Here is a 25,101-nt window from a genome sequence, read left to right as displayed (position 1 = left end):
ATGTGTCCAAGGCTAACCTTGTTGGGGAGATTTTAAAAGATAGCCACAAATTCTTTGACACTCCTCCCATAAATTGGCAGTGTCTAATTCTCCCCTTCCACCATTTTGAATCTGGGCTGGCCTTACTTGGAAGCAATCAAATGTGGCAGAAGTGATGCTATGTGACTTCCAAGGTCTTGTCAGAAGAAGCCTTGCAGCTTCTGTTAGTTCTCTTTGAGCACCTGCTGTCCAGATGCCTTCCTCTTGGGAACCAGCCAGCGTGCTCTGAGAAGCCCAGGCCAAACAGTAGGCCAGGCCAGGCCAGGCCCAGGCTGGATGGAATCAGCAGCATGCCTGCTGGCCATGTCACAAGAAAAGTAGCTTCCCCCAAGCCAAAATGAAAAATAGTATGTGAAGTCAAACTTGGGAGAAGCCTGAAGGCCAGCAGGGTCATCAAGATCTGCTCCCCAGATTCCATACTGGATCAGAGGGCAAGTCCAAATGCAGAGACAAACACTACACTTTATGCACCGGACCACACATGAAAGAGCAAGAGGACAGTGTAGTTGGGATGGAAGATTAGGCATAGTGCTTGAGACTCAAGCACTTTGGTGACAAAAGTGGGGTCTACCACCCACAGCACAAATAGGTCTGGACCAAGACATGTTGGAGCTCAAGACAGACTATGGTGTACCTCAGGTGATATCCTTTCGATATGAATGCAACAGTTATTTAGTGGGCAATCAGAGCTGGCACCAAGATAATTTTTTTCATTTCCACTGTCTACTTGACTGGAGTGGGACCAATTTATATTTTGATGGTTATAGAAGTTGTCATATGTGGAAATCTAAGCTAAATGGCACCATATATCTGATTTCCACTGGGAATATTATTGTCCTTATAGATTGGTGCTCAGAGCACTTATTCAGCTGGCTTACCTTTGAATTTGGCTCTGAGCTTGAAGGATCCCAGAATAGGGGTGTCTGCTGACTGTCCTGGAATGAATGGTCAAGGCCTGTTATGTGTGTGTGCATATGCATAAAAGTGTACCTGTGTGTGTGTGTGTGTACATGTGCACGCGCCACTCCCCCTGAATAAGGCGGATTCTGCCAGCTTTGGAAATACGGCCGAAGAATTGGTCCTACAAGGAACATCAGGTCTTACCACTTGAAAGTTTAGAACTCAATAATTTTTATATGGCGTTTCCCCTTTTTCTTCAAACCCCAGAACTTGGATTTAGTTGTCTCTGCAAACATGGTAATGCCATGTCTCTGTTCCATAATGGCTGTGATACCCTGGGCAGATTACTTAACCTCATTAAATGGTAGTTTACTGATCTTTAAAATGGAGATAATGATATTTAGCTATAAGATGGCTGTGAAGATAAAAGAGCATATGGAAAGCATTTAATGTGATTCCTGGGTCATCGTAAGCACTGAGTAAGTGGAAGCTATTACTACTGTTAGAATTAAAGGTACTAAGCAAGGGTTATGAATAGCCAGATGCCACCAGAACTAGGGTTTATGATCATTTCACAACCTCGTGGGAAAAATCTATAAATAGAGAGTTAAAATATAGAATAGGCTCTAGACTTAACTAAACCAACCCACTTAAAATGGTCCATCATTTGCTACTGTACAAGGTACTCAAGAGCTAGTCAATTCTCTTCCAGACAAACAGATAGCCTTTCCTCATCTTAAAATAGGCAGAATGACTTTGTGGACCTAAGCTGATCTGGCTTAAAAACCCAAGCAATTTCTTATTTCTACATAAATTAATAATTCAAAACAAAATTTCAAAATAACAAACTTCCATTTCACTAAAAACAAAGAGTCCATTAATGGATGCCTCTAAACTTAGCAACCACTCCAGAAGTATTATCGGTGGGTTTTGTTGTCTCCCTCATAATGCACACTGATGGCCAGGTATTGGCAGCACTGGATGCTGTCAGACGTAGCTGGGCAACAGTCCAGGACCACCGTCTTCCTGGGCTATAGATTCTAACACTGTTATAGTGGACTTTTAATCCATTAATTGGCGATGAAAAAGTAAGGGGTAAGAGTGCTTTATTCTGACATCAATAATTTCAAACAGCCTAATGAGACATCCTAGGATGCTTTCCAAAACTGATGAGCTCAGCCGCTGATGGGAGTAACTGAAGAAAATGTTCAGCACAGCTGAGATAACCCAACAGCTCTTTCCTACACTACTCATGAATCCTGAAATTAAAGTGCATCTGGAGTGTTTTCTTTTGTTTTGTTTGTTAATTTGGAATGGGAAATGCTCTGACTCTCAAAGCAGAAAGTTTTTTTTTTCTTCCACTGCCTGACATCATCAGGTTCCATCATCGGGTTCCACTCAGGCTTGTCCATTGAAGTGTGTGCTTTGATTAATTATTGGATTAACTACTAGGCTTCCATTTTAACACTTGAAGAAAAAAAAGGTAATAACTGTATATTACTTTACAAATGTGTTGACCTTTCCTCCTTCCCTTCCTTTCCACCAAATATTACTCCAACATGGCTATTCGGGGGAGTCTCATGAATATTTCTGTCCTGCTGTCACCTACCTGTGGGGCAAACCCATTTAAAATGAGAAAGTTTTGCTTATGCCTGCATGTTAGCCCATGTGTTCCAGCTGCCTTGGAAGGCAGGCAAAGCACACGCCTGCTGAAGGCAGGAATGCCAGAGGGAGCTGGTGAGAGCCCCGAATGGCTTAAATGCAAAATGATGAGATTGAGAAGTTTTAGGATGAGGACCAGCAGCAAATGCAACTCCAAGTCCTCGCTGCCAGGCCTTACGGCGGGCAGCAGCATGTGGGCCCACAGCCGATAGGACTCAGGAGCAAAGTGAATAAGAAGGGTGGGCTGAGAGGGGCCTCTATATGCTTACTGGATATACAGATGAGTGGACACTGCCCTCCCTCTGGGCTAGCCTGTGCCAAGATGGTGGCTATGGCACCTTCCCTTTCATTGTAACTATTGAAAATATACTCTGTAGTCTAGGGCTGGCTGCATAATTTGCTGGGCTTACTACAAAATAAAAATGCAGGGCCCCTTGTTCACAAAGCAGGAAAACAAAGTGCTGTTAATGGTACTAAAATATAAAATGTTTCCTTTCCTCTGTGTTCTCGCTCTTTCTTCTTTTGTATTTCCTACTTAATGTCATGCTAAACCCTCACAAGCTCCTAGGGATCCCATTCTGTGAGGGGGTGCATGTGGTCACTGGCTGCCAGGTTCCCCCTCTACCAGCCACTGGACCCATGTCTAGTTCAAGTCCAGTCCCTCCCTAGCTGGGAAGTCACTCCCCCCTTCCCACAGTCCACTGTTCCAACCCATGGCAGATGGCCAACCCTCAAGGGGTTGAAACTTCCTCACCTGGATTAGGGGTGGGCTAGAGGGTCACACCTATCAAGTTGTCTGCTGAACCCACCATGGTGGGGAGGGCTCCTGACGTGCCCCACTTGAGACTCCGTATGGAGCACATGTCCAACCCCGCCCCCATCCTGATATTTCTGCCACCTGTGCCAGGTAGAACATGGGGCTCCTCCCTCTCGCCCCAGTTCCCTACCTCACCCTCTCCACACCACTCCGCCCCTCCCCACCTTGCTACCTGGACACTGCCCGGGTAGAGGGTGGTAGCAGTCACACAGCAGAGGGGAGGCCAGGCAAGGCTGGGACTCCAGTGGGTAGAGGACAGGAGGTGACCCAGAACCCATCAGGGGCAGTGGGGAGGTGGCAGGAGGCAGACTCAAGGTGGGCCAGGCTCCAAGCCTCCACCCCCCACATGTTCCATTGTCCCATAAGACTTCATTTACAAAACACAAACTCGAAGATAAAATTATTAAGAATTTCAATGTGACAACAATAGAGCATTAAACCACAGCTGGAGCCCTTCTGAGCACAGGGCCTGTGTGACAGCACTAATCAGACACCCATGCAGCCATCCAGGCTATAGGCTCCAAAAATGTTCCCAAAGGATCCTCGCCAGGAGTGACACTAACCAGATTCTCTTAAAGGCCCTGGCTCCTCAGATAGCAGGCAGAACTGAAATCCAAAGTTGAAACTATGGGGTCCCAATATAACTCCATTTTCTTTATACTTATTTGCATGTTTCATCTGCTTCTGAGTTTCTACATAAGTGTTTTTCCTGCCTACCTAATGGAGAATAAAGTCCTAGCAGGTAGGGACAGTATCTTTCACAGCAGAATTTTAAAAGTATGCGCACCCCATATTCTTACGTTGGGCCCAAAACCTACCCTGGCAAGAGTAAAGGGAAGAAATCATCCACTGACAAACTCTTAAATGTTTTGAGTACTCTTCATGCAGAATTTTATAGACCCTGATTAACCCTTTTCATAGGCCTTTGAAATGGGGGAGCTTTGGGTTTTGACTGTGTTGGTTTATAGAAAGGTTGACAACTTAAAGCCTCCAGCACATCTGCTGATTTCCCAGTCCAGTATTCCGAGGCAGGGGCGGCACTAGGACCTGAGTGGCTGCTGCTTTTACTTCTGTTTACACCTGCGTCTATATCCACAAAACTCCCCTAAACCTTACTCAGTCTCAGCTGCAGAGCCACTAGCAGGTTCTCAAATGCCACCATCCTCTTTGTCATCATCAAAGGCATTTTAAAAGCATTGATCGAATTCTGTGATAAATAAATTATTGAATAAAATAAACCCATTGTTGTTTACCTGCTGGCTGACTCTTTTCTCTGCACTTGACAGTCGATTGTCCTAGCTTTCAAAGACAATGAACTTGACAGAAAGAGGACCTATTATTATTTATGAAATACAACATCATATTGCACAGAATGTATCTGGAACACTTAAGACAGAATACCGTGTTTCCCCGAAAATAAGACCTAGGTGGACCATCAGCTCTAATGCGTCTCTTGGAGCAAAAATTAATATAAGACCCGGTCTTATTTTAATATAATATATGACCGAGTATCATATCATATCATATCATATCATATCATATCATATCATATCATATCATACCGGGTCTAATATAACACAATGTAATATAATATAATATAATATAATATAATATAATATAATATAATATAATATAATATAATATAATATAAATAATACCGGGTATAATATAATATAATATCATATAATGTAATACCGGGTGTCATATTAATTTTTGCTCCAAAAGATGCGTTAGAGCTGATGGTCTGGCTAGGTCTTATTTTTGGGGAAACACGGTACATTTATGTCCTTCCTTGTAAAAGTCATTTGAGTTTAGCAATATTATACATATTTTCTGGAAATTTGTTTAATTAATATCAATGTGGTACAATGCTGGATACTATTTTTCAAAATTACCGTGAAAGTTGTTTCCCTAAAACACTCTCTGTCACCTACATATCTGCTCATAATTTAGAACCAGAAGGGGTTGTAAAGCTTTTGGAGGCTATTCCCTCATGCGATGTTTCTGTGTCATTGTTTGTGTGACCCAGGGGCAGCCACCTAACTTTCTGAACCTGTTTCTTCATCTGTAAAACAAAGCTAAGACTTACCCATCCCGCAGAGTTATTTTCAAGATCTAAGGAGAAAACATAGTCAAGGCACATTGTAAACTCTAAAGCCCAGTTCAAATTCTCTTTGCCCAAGGTCACTCAGGGTGTTCACATCAAACCAAATCCAGATCTGGAAAGCCTGACTCTTGGTCCAGTGCTCTTTACACCATGTTTACAGAGATCCTGAGCCATGAAGAGGGACAGTTCCTTATTACCCACTGCTCCATCTATCCATCTGTCCATTTATCAGTCTGTCCATCATCTATCATCCATCATCCATCCATCCATCCATCCATTCATCCAACCCATAAATACTTATTGAATATTCTTGCTCTCATGGAGTTTGCAAATGTGTCTATCTCAGAGAGTGATAAATGAAGATGTACTATGGAAATATGGAGAAAAATAAATGGGGTGAAGTAATATAGTCGGGTGTGTGTACAACTGTAAATAGGAGAGCAGGGAAGGCCTCAATGGGTGGGTAATATTTGGGCAATGACCTGAAGGAGGTGAGGGAGTAACCCATGCATATATCCGAGGAAGAATGTTCCATATAGAGAAACAGCATGTGCCGAAGCTGGGTATACCTTGTGAGATGGAAGAAGAGCAAGGAAGCCTAAGATAGCAACTCCACTGATCTATGAAACCAGAAATCCCCGATATTTGCCCTGAAAAACAGGCTGAAGCAAAGCTTAAATTCTAATGCTTTCACGGGAGGTATAATCCAGGGTAGCTAAAGTAGAGGACAGAGTAGGATGAGATTAAAATACAAGATGATGCCTTGTGCCGTTGGCCACTGCTTCCCAGCGAGCTTTCTAACAAACTGCAAGAGCCACAGCTGACACTCTGAGGTGCATGCACTGGGCCACGGCTAAAGGAAAGAACTGTGCCTCATACAGTCCATCAGAGGGAGAACGGATAGGGGTCTTATCTGCTGACTCTCAGCCATGGCTCATCTCCCCATTGGTCAAAGTTTGCCCCACAGGTATTAACTTTCCTGCACATCTACATATACAATCTGTGCTTATTATTATATGTTAAAAAAAAGAGTATTTTTCTACAAACAAACAAACAAAAACACAATAGAGTCTGTTCCTTCAGTCTAGGCCCCAAAGTGAAGATGATGTGAAGCAGAACTAGTGAGAGAGAAATAGACCTTTGCTGATGCAAGCCACTGAGATCTTGGAGTCCGTTTTTATTACAGCATAACCTTGCCTGTTCTGACTGGGCCAGGGGCTCACTATCCCATTAGCACATTAAAGGAGATGAGAAGATTTTCAGTAAAGAAATTTGCTTGATGTTATTTAACCCAGCATTTCTCAAACTATTTTGACTACTGAATATTCTTTTCACAGAGCACCTTAATATTATGGAAACAGTCCAACAAAACAATCTGTGTAATCCTAGATTGGGGAGCACACTCTTTTCTAGAATAATTAAAATATTCCCAGATCTCAGCAGTTTTGGGTATGAATGATGTTACATTAACATTTATGCCCAAATTATGGACTCCTAGCCTATCACTACCCACCCCATCCCTGGGACTTTGCAAGACAAGTGTCTTACAGGTAGGTATTCAAGAAAGCAGTTGCCCACATTCTTCTGAGCTGTCCTTGTTGCCAAGCACCTAGTTCCTGACGCTTGCCAGGTAGGCACATGTTTCTCTTCTGTGAACTGCCATACCCCAAGGCCCCGAGGTGCCAACGCTATGTGATGGTCTGCGGTAGAGGAGGGCTGGGAGAGCATGACCCCTTCTTGGGCCCAGCATGTCAGAAAGTCTCTGATGAATGGAGCCCTTTCAGCTTTAGGCCCTGACCCTTCTCTTTCTAGGATTTCAGAACGCTCATCAGATCAGGCACAGGGCAGACACCAGACCAAGGATTTGTCTCCCTTTGCGCCTCTCTCCAGGGGTCTTTCCTCCTCTTTTTGCCCCCAAATGAAAAGTACCTCAAATCAACTCAAGCAATAGGTACTCTCAGCCCGGTGGTTCTGCTGACATACGACTCCTGATTTGGGACTCAGCTGGGACACCTTGCTTCCTGAGGACCCCTCATGCCCCCGCTGTAGCTCCTTAGTAAATCCAGGCTGCAGTAATAATGGAAGCTGGAAGCCACAACCCTGCTGTCATAAGGACACTGAAAAGGCTTTGAAAGTTGGTGATTGTTCTCATAGCCAACCCGAGGGCACCAAACCACCGGGCTGAGGTGATGAACAATGTTCCCAGGTGGTAACCCAGAAGGGAGCCAAAGCCTTTTTACAATATTTGAATATTCAGACCCATTTTTAGGGAAATCTTCCCACCACTGAAGCCATGTTGGAATTCTCAGCTTCAGTCCCACTAAGTCCTGATGGGAAAGAAAGACTTCAGGTGGGTAGTGGGTGAGCCTGGAATGGAGAGGGAGGGAGATGAATGGGAGAGGTCATGGGGACAATGAGGGGGGAATAAATCTGATCCTGAAAATAGCGTGAGATTTAAAATGCAACTGGAAATCAGGCCTGGAAGCAAATTCACTAAATGATTGGATGAATTCAATCATTAAATCAAATTAGTTCTTTTTAATATGATTTTCCCCCTGAGAATAATCAGCAAAACTCTAAGAAAAGTGTTTGCCAAAGTTATCTCATATTTAATTATCCGTGATTCTGTGCCATGCACGGAGAGAGAGAAGGAAACAGAGATTGTGGCTTCATGGCTTCTAGTTATCTGGTAAGGTGGCTGGGTTCATGGGCTGGGACAAGGAAGGGAACCATCGTCTTGCCTGATATAGAAGTCAATTTTGTGGCTGTTTGTATTACAACTTTTGATGTAAATTCAAAAATTCTTCCTATGGAACTAAGAACTTGGCTGAAGGCATCTGTAAGTGATGAACGTTTTTTATAGGCGTGCTTCTGAAGCAAACAGAAGTTAGTGTTTTCCCTTGCCAAGCATTGCCTTTATGACAGTTTAGGAAGTCTTTCTCTCTCAAAAGTAGAAGTGGGATAAATGGGGCACTGTGGATTGGGCCGGACCTCTCAAATGGTTGATTCCACAGGGGTGCAGGAGTAGTGAGACTTCTTAGGGAGGCAGCCCCCACCCGCTTTCATCAAATCCTTCCTAAAGGGGATTGCCCTTCGGCAGAATGTCATGTGGTGTGGCTTCTCACTCTAGACCTCAGTTTCCTCACTCTTGAAGATTCCTACAAAAGAAACCTACCTCCTGTTTTCACTTGCTCTGCATACCCTTGTAACGGGGGCTCCAGAAAATGCAAAGGTGAGAGAAGCATGGACGCTTTGTTCTGATGCCTTCTACCAACTGCGCCTTCACACAGCTCTCATTGGTCCTCCACTTTTGAACCCCTGTCTGGGGGCGGGCACAAGCACGCTGAACCTGTCTCATATGCCTGGCTGACGTGATCATTTTCTCTTATTATTGTTAACTCATTAGGTTGGCGTTTGTGGTAAGAAGTGGGAAAGCAGGGAAGAACTAGAGACATCAGAAACGTACTCTTTGATTGCCTGGAATGACTTTTTCTTAAATATGCATTGTTTATTTGAAAATATTTACCTAAGTCTCCTAACTCTAGATAATATATGATCATAGAGAGTACCCTTTCAAACTTTTTACTGATATATAGTATCCATACAGAAAAATGCATATAACCTAAATGTGCAGCTCACTGAATTGTCAAAACTTAGATATATGCCTGTAGCCAGCACCCAAGAAGACCTCTTCCCTAAATACTCCTGGCGGTCACAACTGCTACCCCTAAGAGTAACCAACAGCCAGACCCCTAATAGCAGAGATCTTTTTTGCCTGTTTTTGAACTTTATATAAATAGAATCATACAGCATGTGCTCTTTTTTTCCTCACTTCTTTTAGTCAACATCGTGTTTGTGAAATCCATCGTTATTACTCTGTGTAGTTATAGATTGGTTATTCTCATTGCTGCATAGTGGTGTAAATACACCAGAATTTATTTATCTACTTTCCTGTTGATGGACATTTGAGTAGTTTCCAGTTTACTGTTGTTATTAGTAGTGCTATAAACATTCAAATTCACGTCATTTCATCAACACAAGCATACATTTTGGGGGTTGCATACCCAAGAATTACTAAGTCACAGGGTAAGCATCCATTCAGCTTTAATAGTTACTGCCAATTTGTTTGTAGTTGTACCAATTTGTGCTTTGACAAGCAGTAATGAGATTACCAGTTGCCTTACATCCTTTCCCGAAATGTACTTACACAGGTCCCCTACCTACTAGGGAATGCAATATATTCCAGTGGCTAAAAATCCAGATTCTGAAATGAATCTTTCTGTGTTCAAATTCCAGTTTTATCATTTAATAAGTGTGCGACCTTGGACACCTTACTCAACTTTTCTGTGCCTCAGTTTTTTCATCTGTAAAATGGGGATAACAAATCACCTACTACCTCATCAGGTTAAGGATTAAATGAGTTACTACACATACAACACTAAGAAGAGTACCTGGCACATAGAAAGTACTCCATAAATATTAGATATTACTTTTATTCAAATGTATTGAACTTAATTGCCACCAGTGCAATAAGGGAGTTGTTTGTCTTGCTGTAAAAGAAATAGAAAGTTTCTCACATAACCTGGCGAGGCAATCAGATAAGTGCCACAAGGGGTCTCTGTATGCAGAAGAAAGTTAGCACACAGGATCACAATCTGGGCCTATGCAAATCAGTTAATTCTTGGGAGCTTGAATGTCCAAATGACACCAGAATGTCAGTGCCCCAAAATAGTTATAGGAGAGTGTGAATCATGTATAGAATCGATATAAATGACAGTCTTTGCATTTATTTATTTATTTGGCTAATGAAGCCAGTGACGTCTCTCCTATTAAGTTAGTGGCCTCCGTTTTAGGGAATTCCTTACAAACTCTATAGACTTTTACACCGCAGGCCTTGGCAAACCCGTTCTAGGAATTGACACAGACATGGGTTTCAGTAAATAACTATGGATTCAGTAAATATTCAGTGGAGGAAAGATAAATGATCAAGAATAATGGGACAGTCACTGGGTAGGAATTTTAAAGACATGCAAAGCTGAACCTCAGTCCAATATCCAGGTATGGGTCAATGACTGGAATTGATTTTCAATGTTAAATGCCAGCAAATACATCTTCTGTGTCCCATCTTCTAGTTTAGTGAGATGTAATTCTGGTTGCATATTAGAATTGCCAGAAGAACTTCAAAAAATACAGATGCCCCGCCTCTCACTCAGAAATTTTGGACTTGGTCTGACAGCTGGACCCAGATGTTTCTGTTTCTTCAGCTCCCCAAGTGATTCTAATGTGCAGCCAGAGTTGGAAAACATTGCTGTTCTTTCTGAGTGTCAATAGTGACAATATTGGTGGTGACTTTTGAGTGCCTTCTCCTCCAGGGGGGTCAGAGGGAGGGTCCTGAGTAGTTTCTATGGAGTCTGTCTACTTTGGTCAAGAAAAGCTCCAAACACTGGCTCAACTGGTTTTTATCTGGTATATTTTCTCTCATACTTATAACCTTAGAATATTCCAGTCTACTTTAAGCCTCCATGTGCTTTCTAAAGCACAAAACTTCCAGAACTGAAGACACCATTTCAAGTCTTATGGGCTGTGATTCAATCTAGAGCGGAACTAAGTACCCCAATTAGTAATTGGACATTTTCTTATTGATGAAAAAAGATACATGAAAGTGCGTTGGCCTGTAAAGCCCTTCCTAAAAGAGAGAGATTACTTTTATGGTGTTGTTGCTATCATCTGTGGTGTGACAGCACCTAATTCAGGGCAGGAAGGTACAAAAAAGCCATGAAATAATCACTGTATTCGCACATGGGCACACTGAATTTGAATTTCTGGCTCAGCCACCTATTTTCTGTGTGCCCTTGTCCTCTCTGAGCAAATGTTTCATGAAAGAAGGGAGCATCAGTAGACCTTTGAAGGAAATTTTGTAGGTTAAAGGAGCTAATGTAAATAGTGCTTGGCAAGGAGTGAGTCCTGAGTAAATGGAGGTTACCCTCCTGCATTAGTCAGCTAATGCTATCATGCTGCTGCATAACAAACAACCCCCTCTCAAAACCCTAGTGGTTTGCTAAAACAACATTTATTGTTTTCACTCATGTGTTTCTCAGTCAGTTATGGCAGCTCTGCATAAGGCTTTGAATCAGATTGGGGCTTGTTCTACGTGTGTCTCATTCTGGAATCAGCAGCTTCCTAAGGCATACTCTTCTCATGGTAGATGACAGATACACAAGAAGAGCCTGGCAGAAATTTTCAATGCCATTTAGCATCTCGGCTCAGAACTCATTCTGATCACTTGTGCCCACTTTCCCTTGGCCAGAGCAAGTCATATGGCCAAGCTCAAAGTCAATGGGACAGAGAAGCATAATCTACCTAGTGAAGCCATGGTACAGTAAAGGGAATAGAAGGAAGAATTGTGAACAAACAATACATTCTACCACACTTCCCTTCCCTTCTGCAGGATGCCAACAGAGGAAAAAGAAAGGATAAAAAGGGAGGAAGTAAATAGTTGGCTCCCATAGGAACTCTGCCTTGTACATCATTTTTGAGAGCTTGTCTGGCCTCTTTTGTAGAGATGGTCCAGCCCATATGCAAGTGGAGAAAAGCTTTTGTCTAGTGCAGCTGCTTCCTGACTCTTCCCCGCCTCCAAATGTTTGTGATGAGGGATAAGCTACTCAGAAGCAGTCTAGAATTCACCAGAAGCTGTCTCAAATCCTGCTTGCATCAACATATCTAAATTAATTTAGAAAGATAAACAGAAGCACTAGCTGGTGAAATTCACCAAAAAAACAATAACACTATATACAAATTGTCAAAATAACCAAATCTTTGTCTAAATTCAACCCCTTCTCTTTACCTTTTCAACATCTTTTTAATGTATAGGTACTGTCTATGAGTATTTGTTCCAAATGACAAAATAACTTTTCTGACATATAATGATGATAGGCTCAGAGTCCTTTATTTGAATTCTAACATTTCATTTAGATTTCAAAACTGGGTGAACAGGCAGCCCCACCTCTGTTATCTAACCAGAGTACTCTGGCCAAACATATAGTGTGGCTATAGCGAGTTATCAGATAGGCCCTTGCATAGTCATTAATTGTAGTTAGATTTTAGTGAACAAATCATAGGTATTGAACCAAAACTAGCTGTTATAACTGAGGATAATTTAGAACGTATTTCAAAATGTTAAACTACATGAAAGTCATCCCCTTGAAGATCTTTGTTGAAGGATATTTAGTAACAGCAGTGTAAGCAGAGGGTGGCAGGCAGGGTTGGGTTGCACTGTTACCATCTCAAGAAGAGCTACAGAACTGCCTTCTTCAGGAACGGTCCCTGGACCACCAACATCAGAATCACCTAGAGCTGTTTGCTAAAAGTGTAGATTTCCAGGTGAACCTCCAGACTTAATGAATCGGCTTCTTTGGGTGCAGGACCCAAGATTCTGCATTTTATGCACACCAAGGCTTTTATATAACATAAAATGTAGACAAGAGGTCCTGCACCAACAGGGCTGAAATGTCAAGGGTTCAGATATATTCATCAAACATTTATTTCTATTTTGAACTTTCCTAAACTATTTGCCTCAACATATCCTCCAGCATTTTTCAGAGAGGTCAAGGGTTTAAGAGGCCCTGAGGTTTAAGCTAACATTTCTTAGTTCACAAACAGATCTCATGTCAAAGGTTGAGTGTGCCATAGTTGAACATAAAATGGCCCCATCTGCTTGGCTTCCCAGTGATTTTATCCTTGGCATTCAGCAAATTGGGATTATTACAGTGCTCCTGAAGTATGGACCTGATTGCAACCTGTTTCTATTTTCTTTTGATAGCTATTAATACTCTACAAATAAAATGATTATCAATGGGGGCCGGCCTGGTGGCTCAGGCGGTTAGAACTCTGTGCTCCTAACTCCGAAGGCTGCCGGTTCGATTCCTACATGGGCCAGTGGGCTCTCAACCACAAGGTTGCCAGTTCAATTCCTCAAATCCCGCAAGGGATGGTGGGCTCCACCCCCTGCAACTAAGATTGAACATGGCACCTTGAGCTGAGCTGCCTCCCAGATGGCTCAGTTGTTGGTTGGAGCCCAGGCTCTCAACCACAAGGTTGCCAGTTCAATTCCTCGACTCCCACAAGGGATGGTGGGCAGCGCCCCCTGCAACTAAAGTTGAACATGGCACCTTGAGCTGAGCTGCCGCTGAGCTCCCGGATGGCTCAGTTGGTTGGAGCGCGTCCTCTCAACCACAGGGTTGCCGGTTTGACTCCCGCAAGGGATGGTGGGCTGTGCCCCCTGCAACTAGCAACGGCAACTGGACCTGGAGCTGAGCTGCGCCCTCCACAACTAAGACTGAAAGAACAACAACTTGAAGCTGAACAGAACCCTCCACAACTAAGATTGAAAGGACAGCAACTTGACTTGGAGAAAAGTCCTGAAAGTGCACACTGTTCCCCAATAAAGTCCTGTTCCCCTTCCCCAATAAAATCTTTTTAAAAAATGATTATGAATGGAATGACATTGGAAAAGGCATACAGGCAACAACTCTGCTTTTACTGTAAAAGGTATTGAGGGTCATTTCTGGTTTTAGTACACATTTATGCATAATTAAACTTTGGATTTTTCCACCAACATCTTGATGACTGTTTCTAAAACTAATCTTGTACCTTAAAATTGGCCTACATAGATAATTTGCTTAATTGAAGAATGAAAGAATTTTTACCCTAATTTATTTATTTTAGTAAAGGCTATGGCCTGAAGGACTCTGGATTCTTGTGTACAAGTGTGACTAGAATAAATAAGGCACAATTCCTAGCACACATAATATGCTCTTAATCATTATTTGTTGAATTAATTTTAAAAAAAGAAAGAAAAATACTCGCTTTAGACTGGACCGGGGTAGCAAATTTGTGCACGCACACACACACACACACACACACACACACACACACACAGAGTTTTTGGCCATTGTAGAAGTGAACCAGAATTCTTTAAGATGTAAAACCATCTTCTAAATAGGGATGCCTCAGTTGATGTTTCATTATCATGATAGCATTTCAAAAACCCCGGTGGCTCTCTGAATCTGTACTGGAGCACTTCTCCCCATCCTTGTAATGAATTGCAGACGCTTGATCTCCCAAGTATAGATTTCCAAACCTGTGAGAGCAGAAACCTTGTTTTACATCATCTTTGAAGTTCTCACAGGACCTAATTCAGGGCCGTGGACTTAATACACAGCTGAATATTGGTTGACCTGTACCACATAGGGTTTTAGAAAAGGAGAAACTAAACATAAAATCCAGGATTGTAGTATAGTAATGTAGCTTATAGCAATTACTATTGAGCATGTGTTTCTTTTCATTGTGGGGCATTCAACTCTTCAAAGTATTTTCCTCACTTATGTTCTCACTCAGGGCTTCATGGGTTGGAAAGAAACAATTACATTTGCTATCCTCTGATGTTCTGGGCACATGTGGCTACCTTGTCACACCCTCAAACCATTGAATTGACTTTATACAGACAACTGACCAGCTGTTTATAGAGTCACATGGACAGAATCTGTAGTAGATCATGTTGCAATGATCCATGTTGGCCATTTTGCAGTTAATTGTGTTGAATTGGATTAAAATAATTGGTAACTTTTATTGAGCACTTTATTGTGCCAGGAAGTACTCCTTCAAACTTTCTACACAGAAGGTACTTTTATTATCTCCATTTTCAGATGAGGAAACTGAGGTTAAGTGACTTAAGTCATGAAGCAGTCGTTTGAACTCAGATACTGTGGTTCCTGAGGCCCCTCTATCCAGGGTAATGTAGCATAAAGACAGCTACTACTTTTCTTCATAACAGCAAGGGAAATGGCAAGCCCTGAATTACAACTCAAAGAAAGTCACCTACCAAGTGTTCTAGATTTGCCAAGACATTGGAGTAACTTAGATAGAAATTGTGAATTGCATTGTTTCTGTCCTGGGTATTTGCTCTACAAGATCCTGGTAAGTAAATCCAATCCAAGAAAGAGATCCAGTGGGAATCATTTGCTTTTCCCTCTCTGCAGACCGCACATTGTTTAAGTACAAGAAAGACCTAAAAGGGAACGTATTCTGTGAAATTAAATCGTGTGTGTCAAATTGAGTGTGACCAGTCCTTTGGAATTGTCTGAAACTCTACAGTGGCTAGCAAAGGGAATTTTTCTCTAGTCCTCTAACGGCTAAGGTCCCATCTGGCTTAGCCAGTTTTCTTCTCAGAGCTAGACAGGACATCCTTAAAGAGATGGGGCTCCTTCATCTTGCTACTTCTAATTTTAGTATTAGCCAACAAGTTTAGGAAGCTTTCTGGAGTTTGTAGGACATAGGTCAATTATGAGAGAGAGAGAGAGAGAGAGAGAGAGAGAGAGAGAGAGAGAGAGAGAAAATGACAATGCAAGTCCTTGAGAATGTATTGACATTAAAAAGGCTTTTAAAAACCAATCACTAGTTCAGTATGATTAATTATCTTCAAGTAGCTTGTAGAGTGTTTCCTGAGCAGCACTGGAGGTCACTTCAAATGAATAAACCACAACAAACCACAGCTAATGTGCTGACGTTTTAAAGAGAAAAGACAATTGCTAAAAATGTCCATCCAATTTCCATTACTTACTACAGTCATTAGAAACAAGGAATATGTTCATCGATCTAAAGAGGCTCAAACATTATTTCCTATATTCAAACCTAGGTAGCCAGAAGAAAATTTAAGAGTTTGCCCTGTGTGCGATGTCAGAGGGATAGTGGATGGGGGGGAGGGGGGTTCACACAGTGTGAGGGATATAAATGATAAACGTCTAAGTATTGGTTTGTCTTGTGCACCTGAAACTAATAAAAAGATAAAAAAATAAAAATATATATATCCCAAAGTATTTTCCTATAGATACCAGATAGATACCAGTTAAATTGAGCCATGGCTATCGCTCAAAATATCCTAACCTCACAGCCTGTATTAGTTTCCCCAGATAACTAATTATTCAGCTACTCTCCTATGGTGCTTTTGAGAATCAAGTGTTAGTTTTATTTACTTTTCTATCTTTTATTTGGAGAGCTCTGAAACCCACAGATACTGGCTTGGTTTTTAACTGAAGCAGGAAAATTTATCATACTAAATACTGCAGGCATTTACAGAGACAAATGAACAATTAATATGTTATCAAATTTGGCTTGATAATTATATTTCAAAAGAGAAGTTTTAATATTTTATTAAAATATAACTTTATTATTATAACTCTATTAAGTAAGGATAGGATATAGAAATATTAAAATTTACCATTTATATGGATTTTATGGAACATAGGTCTAACAAATACATGTAATCATCTCAATAAATTTCTCCTGAAGAGGCTATATAAGCTTGTTCCATTAAAAATTTAAAAAAAAAAATAGAGCTTGCTGAGAGAGAGAGAGAGAGAGAGAGAGAGAGAGAGAGAGAGACTCTTTAGGTGAGAAGCTGTTATTTCTCAATCCTTCCATGGCTCACCTAGGTTTATATTAAAGCAAAACAATTTTTGCCTATAATCACTATTGCTTTAGTTCTAGACCCTTGAGACTCAAAGTAGGTCTGGAATTGGCCACATCAGCATAATCTGGACACTCATTAGAAATGTAGACTATCAGGCCCCACCCCAGATCTACTGAATCAGAACCTACTTTTTAACAAGATGTTTCCTGATTCATGTGCACATTAGTGTTTGAGAAGCACTAACCTAGGTCAACATGAATTGTTATTTAAAAATCTGATAGAAAAGAGAGCTGGTTGAGGAAAGGAGAAAATGCTACCTGAAAAAAAGCACCTTTCTCAAAGATGTATTGGTGTTGATAAACTTGCTCAGATCCACTAATCTGGCCTTGAAGTAAAAACTTAATAGGCTCCATGGCCACGGGGTGCAACATAGGAGCACAAAAGCCTGGTCTGATTTTGTTAAGTGATACCCAAATGCCAACTAGAGGCCAACTTCAAAGCACAAACCTTAATCTAATTATCACAGAAATTATTTAAAAGCATTTTTTATAGCTAAAGTTACCAGCCACACGGAGCTTGCCAAGGCGGTACAAAACGCTAAGATCTAAGATGCATTTGGTCTTGAAGGTACAGAGTGTAGGGAAATTCATCCAGAGCAAACGCTGAGCTTCTGCCGGCCTAGGCAGAAGTGATCTCGGAAGACTGATATGAAACATCTGGGCCAGGTTTGACAACCACCGTGCAAAACTGGAGGGAAAGGCTGTGTGAAAATGTTCACACCCATAGCATCACTGGCAAATTTTCATTTCACTCATCTTTGTGTGTTTAATGCTAACTAGGCAAATTTCATTTCTCTATTGGGATATAGCCTGATTCAAATGCCCTGTGAGAGGAAAATTGTTTTTTCCCTTTACCATGTGTTTTTCCCATGAACATTTCATTGCTTATTTGGAGGTTTTATCTGGAACTGGTATGAAGAGCCTCATCCCACGAATGAAGTTGCACGGGCACTGGCTGAGGCTGCAGAAATAATGGGCTAAAAATAGACAAAGGGCCCACATCTCTAACCCATCAAATGACCATATCGGTATACCGACTAGAAAATATTCACATGAGACCATGTTTGCCTCTGGCTAACTCAGCCCAAATCTCTATTTAGTAAATTTATTAGCAAGCAAAGCATTTAGTTTTTTTTTTTTACTTTAATGTTTTCATGAAAGAGAAAGTGTGTGTGTTTTAAAACCAAGAAAAGAAATTTTTTAACCTCCCTGAAGCAAATCCACATTTTGTTCTTTGGAAAATACTGACAACTTTCACTCAAAAATTCCTGATTATAGTGACACTTTGCTTGTTTTCACAGGTCATCTCAGAATAAGGGTTTAAATAAAATGAACTATCAGAGTCAATAGTTCTTTTTTTATGCTCAGACTGGCATCTAGTTTTGCTGGCTTGGTGGAGGTGGGCCTGAGAAATACAAACCGAACTATCATTCTAATTAAGGAACAATCTTGTACTTCAAAGACACAAACAAAAACTGCCTCAAAGCAATTCATCCGAACCTCCCTTGAATCTTTGCAGTGCAAAGGGAGTTGTTATTACTGTCCATTTACCTGCTGGAGTGCCCTTTGCATTTGCAGAGCAAAGAGGTACTGGTGTTACTATGTTTGCAAAACTATGAGAGAAAGGTTGATAAATAATGTGTAACCACTTTCACAGCATCTGGAGGCTGCCACTTGCGTAGTCAGTTAACAATTCACAAGGTGTGCTGGGTAGCCTCCAGTATGGCCGCCAATGATCCCCTGATATTGTGTAATACTTTTCCCTGGAGGGGGGCTGGATTTAGTAGTGACTTGCTTCTAATGAATAGAATAAATTACAGTGATGGTGACTTTAGACTTGATCATAAAAGGAAGTGAGATCTCTCTCTCTTTCTCTCTCTCTCATCATCATCATCATCACCATCATCCATTCTGGGTCAAGCCAGCTGCCACATGTGAGCAGCCCAATGGAGAGGCCCACATCCACATGACAAGGAACTGAGGGCTCTTGTGAATATTCTTGGAAGGGGACCCTCTAGCCTTATCAAGTCTCAGACAGCTGTAGTCCTGGCTGAGAGCTGGATTGTAGCCTTGTGAGAGACCTGGAGCCAGCCAATCCAACAGTTAAGCCTCCAACTGAATTTTCCATGACATGGTGGGCACAGGACGCACCAGGCTTTAGACCCAGGGCACCGCTCTGAAGACATTAGACTACTCAGCATGCCAGATTTGTACACCTCATTTGTGCAAAGGCAGTTGAGCCAGTCAAATCTTTCTAGTCGGCCATATATATATATATATATATATATATATATATATATATATATATATATAAAATGTCAATCATTGCACTAATGAAAAATTACTTCTAACATATTTATTAATTTTTTAAATTTATTAACCTTTTTATTTATTAAGTTTATTAATAACTTAGATATACCCATATCTAAATCTGGGTATAGATTTAGATAACAATATTTATAGTGCTTAAACCTCTCCAGAATGTAGATTCTTGATTAGATGGCTCAAATGCTAAGTACTTCTAGGAAGCATATTAAAGTTCACTTATATACACGTGCACATTTCCATCACACTGTTTATACGGCACACAAAATATATGGACACACGTCGTCCAATCCTACCTTTTTGGGTGCATGCTGCCCCAGGGAGCCACCATTCTCTTCCAGTGTTCCAGAGGCAGAGTTTGTCCCTGAAGTTGTCAAGGTCTGCTTTGGTCCAGGGATGCCGGGTGAGTGGGTAAGTCTAATTGTGAGGTTCAGCACTGCGAAGCCCACTTGTTGGCAGGTATAAGCCACAGTCTCCAATATACGCTGTATCAGGAATAAAGGTAATAGTTCGGTCTTTAACTGCCAATTTCTTTGTCTTATTTTATAAGTAATTCAGATCTCCAATGGGGAGTTATCTATTGGGCCCTTTCAAACACCCCAACTCTAAACGGGGATGCTCCTGGCCCCTCTGAGAAGTCTTCCATGAACCTTCCTGGTAGACCTCTGAACTCTTGCCTGTTGACCTTCTCCCATCTCCTCCCCACTGAAAGCAATCCCTGACTCCAGAGCCGAGTAGCCCCAGTATCTAACACACAATCTGGTACATGGTAGGTACTCAGTGAGTGGTTAAGGAATGAGTCATTGTTAGCAGGACATGCTCTTTGAGGGACCTTTTGAGAGTGTTGGTCAATGGCTGTGACCTTGTTAACAACCTGCTTGAAATAACCAAGATAACCAACTTCAGACGAGTCAGGCAAATACAAAGAATTTCCTAGAAACAATGTCTCTTACAACTTTAAGTTTTGTTGACTTATGTGTGTTGCTATATTTGTCTTTTCCATTATTCACTGAGAGTAGCAACTATGCTCTGGTTTTATTTTTTTATAGATATAAAACACATAGTCATTTCATTTAATGCCATTATATCCAGAGGTTAATCTAACAAATTAATTGATTTACCTGTGTTTTGGGCTCATCTTATGGCCCAGTAGGAGTTCTACTAAAAAACACAAAAGAAAATCAATTCCATGGTAGGTACTGAATAAATGTTTGTTGAATAAATTAATGATAATAATTTTTTTACAATGATGGCAATCAAGTCTTATGTTTCAGTATTATAATATGTAAGTAGCTGATAATGCATTTGTTAGAGCAACCTCTAAACCATTGGCTCACGTTTTTGTCCTACCTATAAATTTCATTTGTTTGTGCCATTCATTGTTCTTAGCCAGAGCATAAATTCCATTTTTAAGATATTAAGTTTGGGATAGCAGAAGTTACAAAGTTGATGTTGCAATTCCAAAAGAATCAACACCATTTAGTTGTGTGGCCTTGAATAAAGTTTTCCACTTCTGTGCACCTTGGTCTCAGTTTTCTCTTCTATAAAATGTAGATGTTGGCATGTGAACTCAACCATTTATTCAGTTATACCCACTGCCTGGACTCGGGTAAGGAAAACGAGGTACTTACCTCAAGAGCAAATTTTAAGGTGGGGATACACCAAAAAACTCAATAATCAAGAAAAATAATATTTTAGTGCAATATTTTTAAGAAGTCAAAATTAATGCAAAAATTCCATGATATGACCCAAATGCCAATATTTTTAAAGATAGGATCACTATTTCTGATTTTTCCTTTTGCCTCAGGCTCCCATATGACTCAGCATGGCATATTTTGGTTTTTAAAAAACTTTGCATTAAAATATTATTCATCTTGATTGCTGACTTTTTTTGAGCCCTCTTAAATTTCACACTGGAAGTGAGTACCTCACTCAAGCCCTGGTCCTGCTGCATACATTTTATGAGCGTCGGCCATTTAGGACACAGCAGTCCTTGCTTTCAAGTAGCTCATAGCTTCATTTGGAAAAACAGGAGAGTAAGCACTGATTAATTAGAACAGTGTGAAAGTGTTGGGACAGAGCTAAGTAATGAAAGTAATAATATCAGATAAGACTGTGTGTACAAAACTCATAGCATTTCATCCCAAGGTAGTGCAATATAGTGGTTATGAGTGTAGGCCATAGTCTGATGCCCTGGGTACAGGCCTTACCTCTGAAGGGGTTCAGAACAAGCTCCCTCAAGATGTGCCACTTTGGCATATGGATTATTTTGAGATGAAGGGTATCGAGACCCTGTGGGGCTCATGAGAAACTTTTACTTCTACCTTAAAGAATTTAAATTGGAGTTTTGCTCTTAATAAATGATATCAGCAGAAATAACTTTTCATAACTAATCTGTAGGACAGGACAAGCATCTAATTACTAAACATCTGTTCTTCTTACTTGTCCTGTAAATGACCCTCGTCCCCTCTGAAGCCCCAGGTGCCTTACTTCATTCCTTGGCTCTGGATGCCATATATACCTCATTTTACCTTTCTGTCTCTGAACCTCTCATGGATGTGTGGTTCCCATACATACGTATGTAATTAAATTTGGTTATTTTCTCTTGTTAATCTGTCTCATGTTGATTTAAGTATTAGACTAGCCAAAAGAAACGAGGATAGAGGAAAATTTCTTCCTCCCCCACTTATCTTCCCATTATTGCTGGTTGTGCAATCTTGGGCAAGTTTATCTTTTAACTTCTCTGCACTTCCATTTCCTTGTTCGTAAAGTGAGAATAATTATATCTACTTCATAGGATTATGAGGATGAAATGCGCTAAGACATATCAAGTCCTGAGAATAGAGCCAGGGAGGTAACGAAAATTCAAAAATGTTAGCTTTAACTAGAAAACACTCATTTTTAAGCAAGGAGAAGCTCTATCAGATAAAATTAAAGCACACTCTCTTCTAAGCAAGCTAGTGGGAGTTGTGATTTTTATCTTTCTCCGACTTGTCACTGTCTGTCCCAAATCATTTCCCCTTAGTTCCAGTTGAGTAGGAAAAGCTGTTTCATCCTTGGCAGTTCTTCCAAATTCAGTAGACTGTGACTGGATCATTTAGTAGGTTAATGGACAATTCCTGGCTCATGTACAAATGTACAAGTCCTCATCATGTTTAACCTGAGCCTTTGATATAAAGAATAACAAGTGGACACTGCAATGTTCCCCCTTAGAATGTACAAGGAGTACAATTCACATTGTTTCAGAGGGAGTCTGATATGAGCCCTTTGAAGTGGGTAGAAGTAACCTTCCAGTACCTTACAAAATCCTGTGAATAGAAGCACAGGGCGAAACTGGAAAAGGTGCTTTTACTTTTTATTGGAAGAAGTATAAGGAGATAATTAGCTTTTTTCAGCTTAACAAGACTCCACCGCCTTACTTTGGGTCAACTGGATGTTCTAAGAGGGTCTAAGAGGGTATGGTCTCTGCTCCCCTAGTTTATTCCTACAAATCTGTCTGCTCTGATGTTGTAAAAAAGTCCCATCATTTAAAAAGTACTCCTCTGTCTCCCATTGTGGGTTGCATTTCAAGTCTCTTAATGGGTAATTTTGGCAAATGGAAGTTTATAATTTTAATAAAGTACAATTTATCATATGGTCAGTGTTTTTGGTGTTTTGTTTAAGAAGAATAGAGGGAGGGAGGGAGGGAGAAACAGAGAGACAGGGAGAGAGACAGAACCTTGCAATATACACACACAACAAATAATTCCAAATATCCAAAATAAAGAACTCTTTAAAAAAAGATAACCTAAAACAAAAATAGACAGAGACATTTTCCAATAGAAAATATGCAAATGGCCAAGAACCATATAGAAAGCCACTGAATTTCATTAGTCATAAAGGAAATGCAAATTAACCTCAGAGATGCAACTACACACACATACATACTCCTAACCAAAATGCATAATGTATGTGTTAGAAGACATGCACAAAAATGTTCATAAAAGCACTATTCTTAATAGCCCCAAATGAGTAACTACCCAAATGCCAATCGACTGTTAATAATTGTGATATATTTACATAATGGTATATTATATAGCAATGAAAATGGAGGATCTACAATGATATGCAACAATACTAATAATTCCAACAAACAAATCTTTTTTTTAATTAAAGTTTATTGGGGTGACAATTGTTAGTAAAATTACATAGATTTCCGGTGAACAATTCTGTATTACATCATCTATAAATCCCATTGTGTGCTCACCACCCAGAGTCAGTTCTCTTTCCATCGCCATACACTTGATCCCCTTTACCCTCACCTCCCACCCCCCACCCCCTTACCCTCTGGTAACCACCAAACTATTGTCTGTGTCTATGAGTTTTTGGTTCTCATTTGTTTGTCTTGTTCTTTTGTTGTTTTTGGTTTATATACCACATATCAGTGAAATCATATGGTTCTCTGCTTTTTCTGTCTGACTTATTTCGCTTAGCATTATACTCTCAAGATCCATCCATGTTGTCACAAATGTTCCTATATCATCTTTTCTTACCGCCAAATAGTATTCCATTGTGTATATATACCACAACTTCTTTATCCATTCATCTATTGAAGGACATTTTGGGCCACCATAAATAAAGCTGCAATGAACATCAGAGCACACTTGTCTTTATGGATAAATGTTTTCAGATTTTTTGGGTAGATACCCGGGAGAGGGATTGCTGGGTCATATAGTAATTCTATTCGTAATTTTTTGAGGAACCTCCAGACTGCTTTCCATAGCAGCTGCACCAATCTGCAATCCCACCAACAGTGCATGAGGGTTTCTTTTTCTTCACAGCCTCTCCAACACTTGGTACTATTTGTCTTGTTGATGATAGCCATTCTGACTGGGGTGAGGTGATATCTCATTGTGGTTTTTATTTGCATTTCTCTGATGATTAGTGACGTTGAGCATTTTTTCATATGTCTATTTGCCATTTGTATGTCCTCTTTGGAGAAATGTCTCTTCAGGTCCTCTGCCCATTTTTCAATTGGGTTGCTTGTTTTTTTGTTGTTGAGTCCAACAAACAAATCTTACGAAAGAAAATAGACACAAAAATGTATGCGAGGCATGGTTCAATTTATAAAAGTGCAAACACAGCCAATACGAATCTGTGCCATTAGGTATTAGGACAGTGTTACACTTGCCAGTCATGGAGTACTACCTGGAAACAAGCACAAGAGGGGTTCCTAGGGTGCTGGTAATATTCTATTTCTTAATCTGGGTGCTAGCTGAATGAGTGTGTTCATTTTATGAAAATTTGATTAGTTGTACACTTATGACACATGCATACATTTTTTTGGTATACATGCATATGTTCAATAAAAAGTTTTAAAATGGTAAAAAAAAAAATACTCCTCTATTTTCCCAATTGTCTTAAAATTTAGATATGGACTGAGTGATAGATGATATTTATGAATTGTTATTCATTTGTATTAACTGTGATAACAGCATTGTGGTTACATGAGAAAGCTATTCTCCTTTCCTTCCTCCCTCTGTTCTTTCCTTCTCTTGAAATGCATATTAAAATGAAAGGACATGACAACTGAGATTGCTTTAGAGAAAACTTCAAAAAACTGTGTGGGGGGATACTTGATAAAACAAGAATAGTAAAGTATTAGTGGTTGTTTAATATGGGTGATAGATCCAAAAGTATTGTATTCTCTACTTTTATGTAGTTTTGGAAATTTTCCCAATAAAAA

The 25,101-nt window shown here is 40.4% G+C and overlaps 1 protein-coding gene across 18 annotated transcripts in view; it reads right to left on the bottom strand.

Annotated features, from left to right (window-relative positions):
• LOC109460239 (uncharacterized) overlaps positions 1-25,101 on the bottom strand; it is a 259,735-nt gene that overhangs the window by 89,162 nt on the left and 145,472 nt on the right. For all 18 annotated transcript variants that reach the window (XR_016020010.1, XR_016020011.1, XR_016020013.1 and 15 more), the window contains one exon: positions 19,673-19,861. Coding sequence is in view for 10 of the 18 variants with exons in the window: in XM_088795090.1 (XP_088651216.1) it covers positions 19,673-19,861 (189 nt within the window). In the remaining 8 variants the exon portion in view is untranslated. The remainder of the gene's footprint in view (positions 1-19,672; positions 19,862-25,101) is intronic.

Source organism: Rhinolophus sinicus, chromosome 18 (assembly GCF_057876585.1).
Source record: "Rhinolophus sinicus isolate RSI-liver-muscle chromosome 18, RSI-T2T, whole genome shotgun sequence".
Taxonomy (NCBI): Eukaryota; Metazoa; Chordata; class Mammalia; order Chiroptera; family Rhinolophidae; genus Rhinolophus; species Rhinolophus sinicus.
Note: the sequence above shows the minus strand (reverse complement) of the source record. Positions and strands in the feature narration are given on the sequence as shown.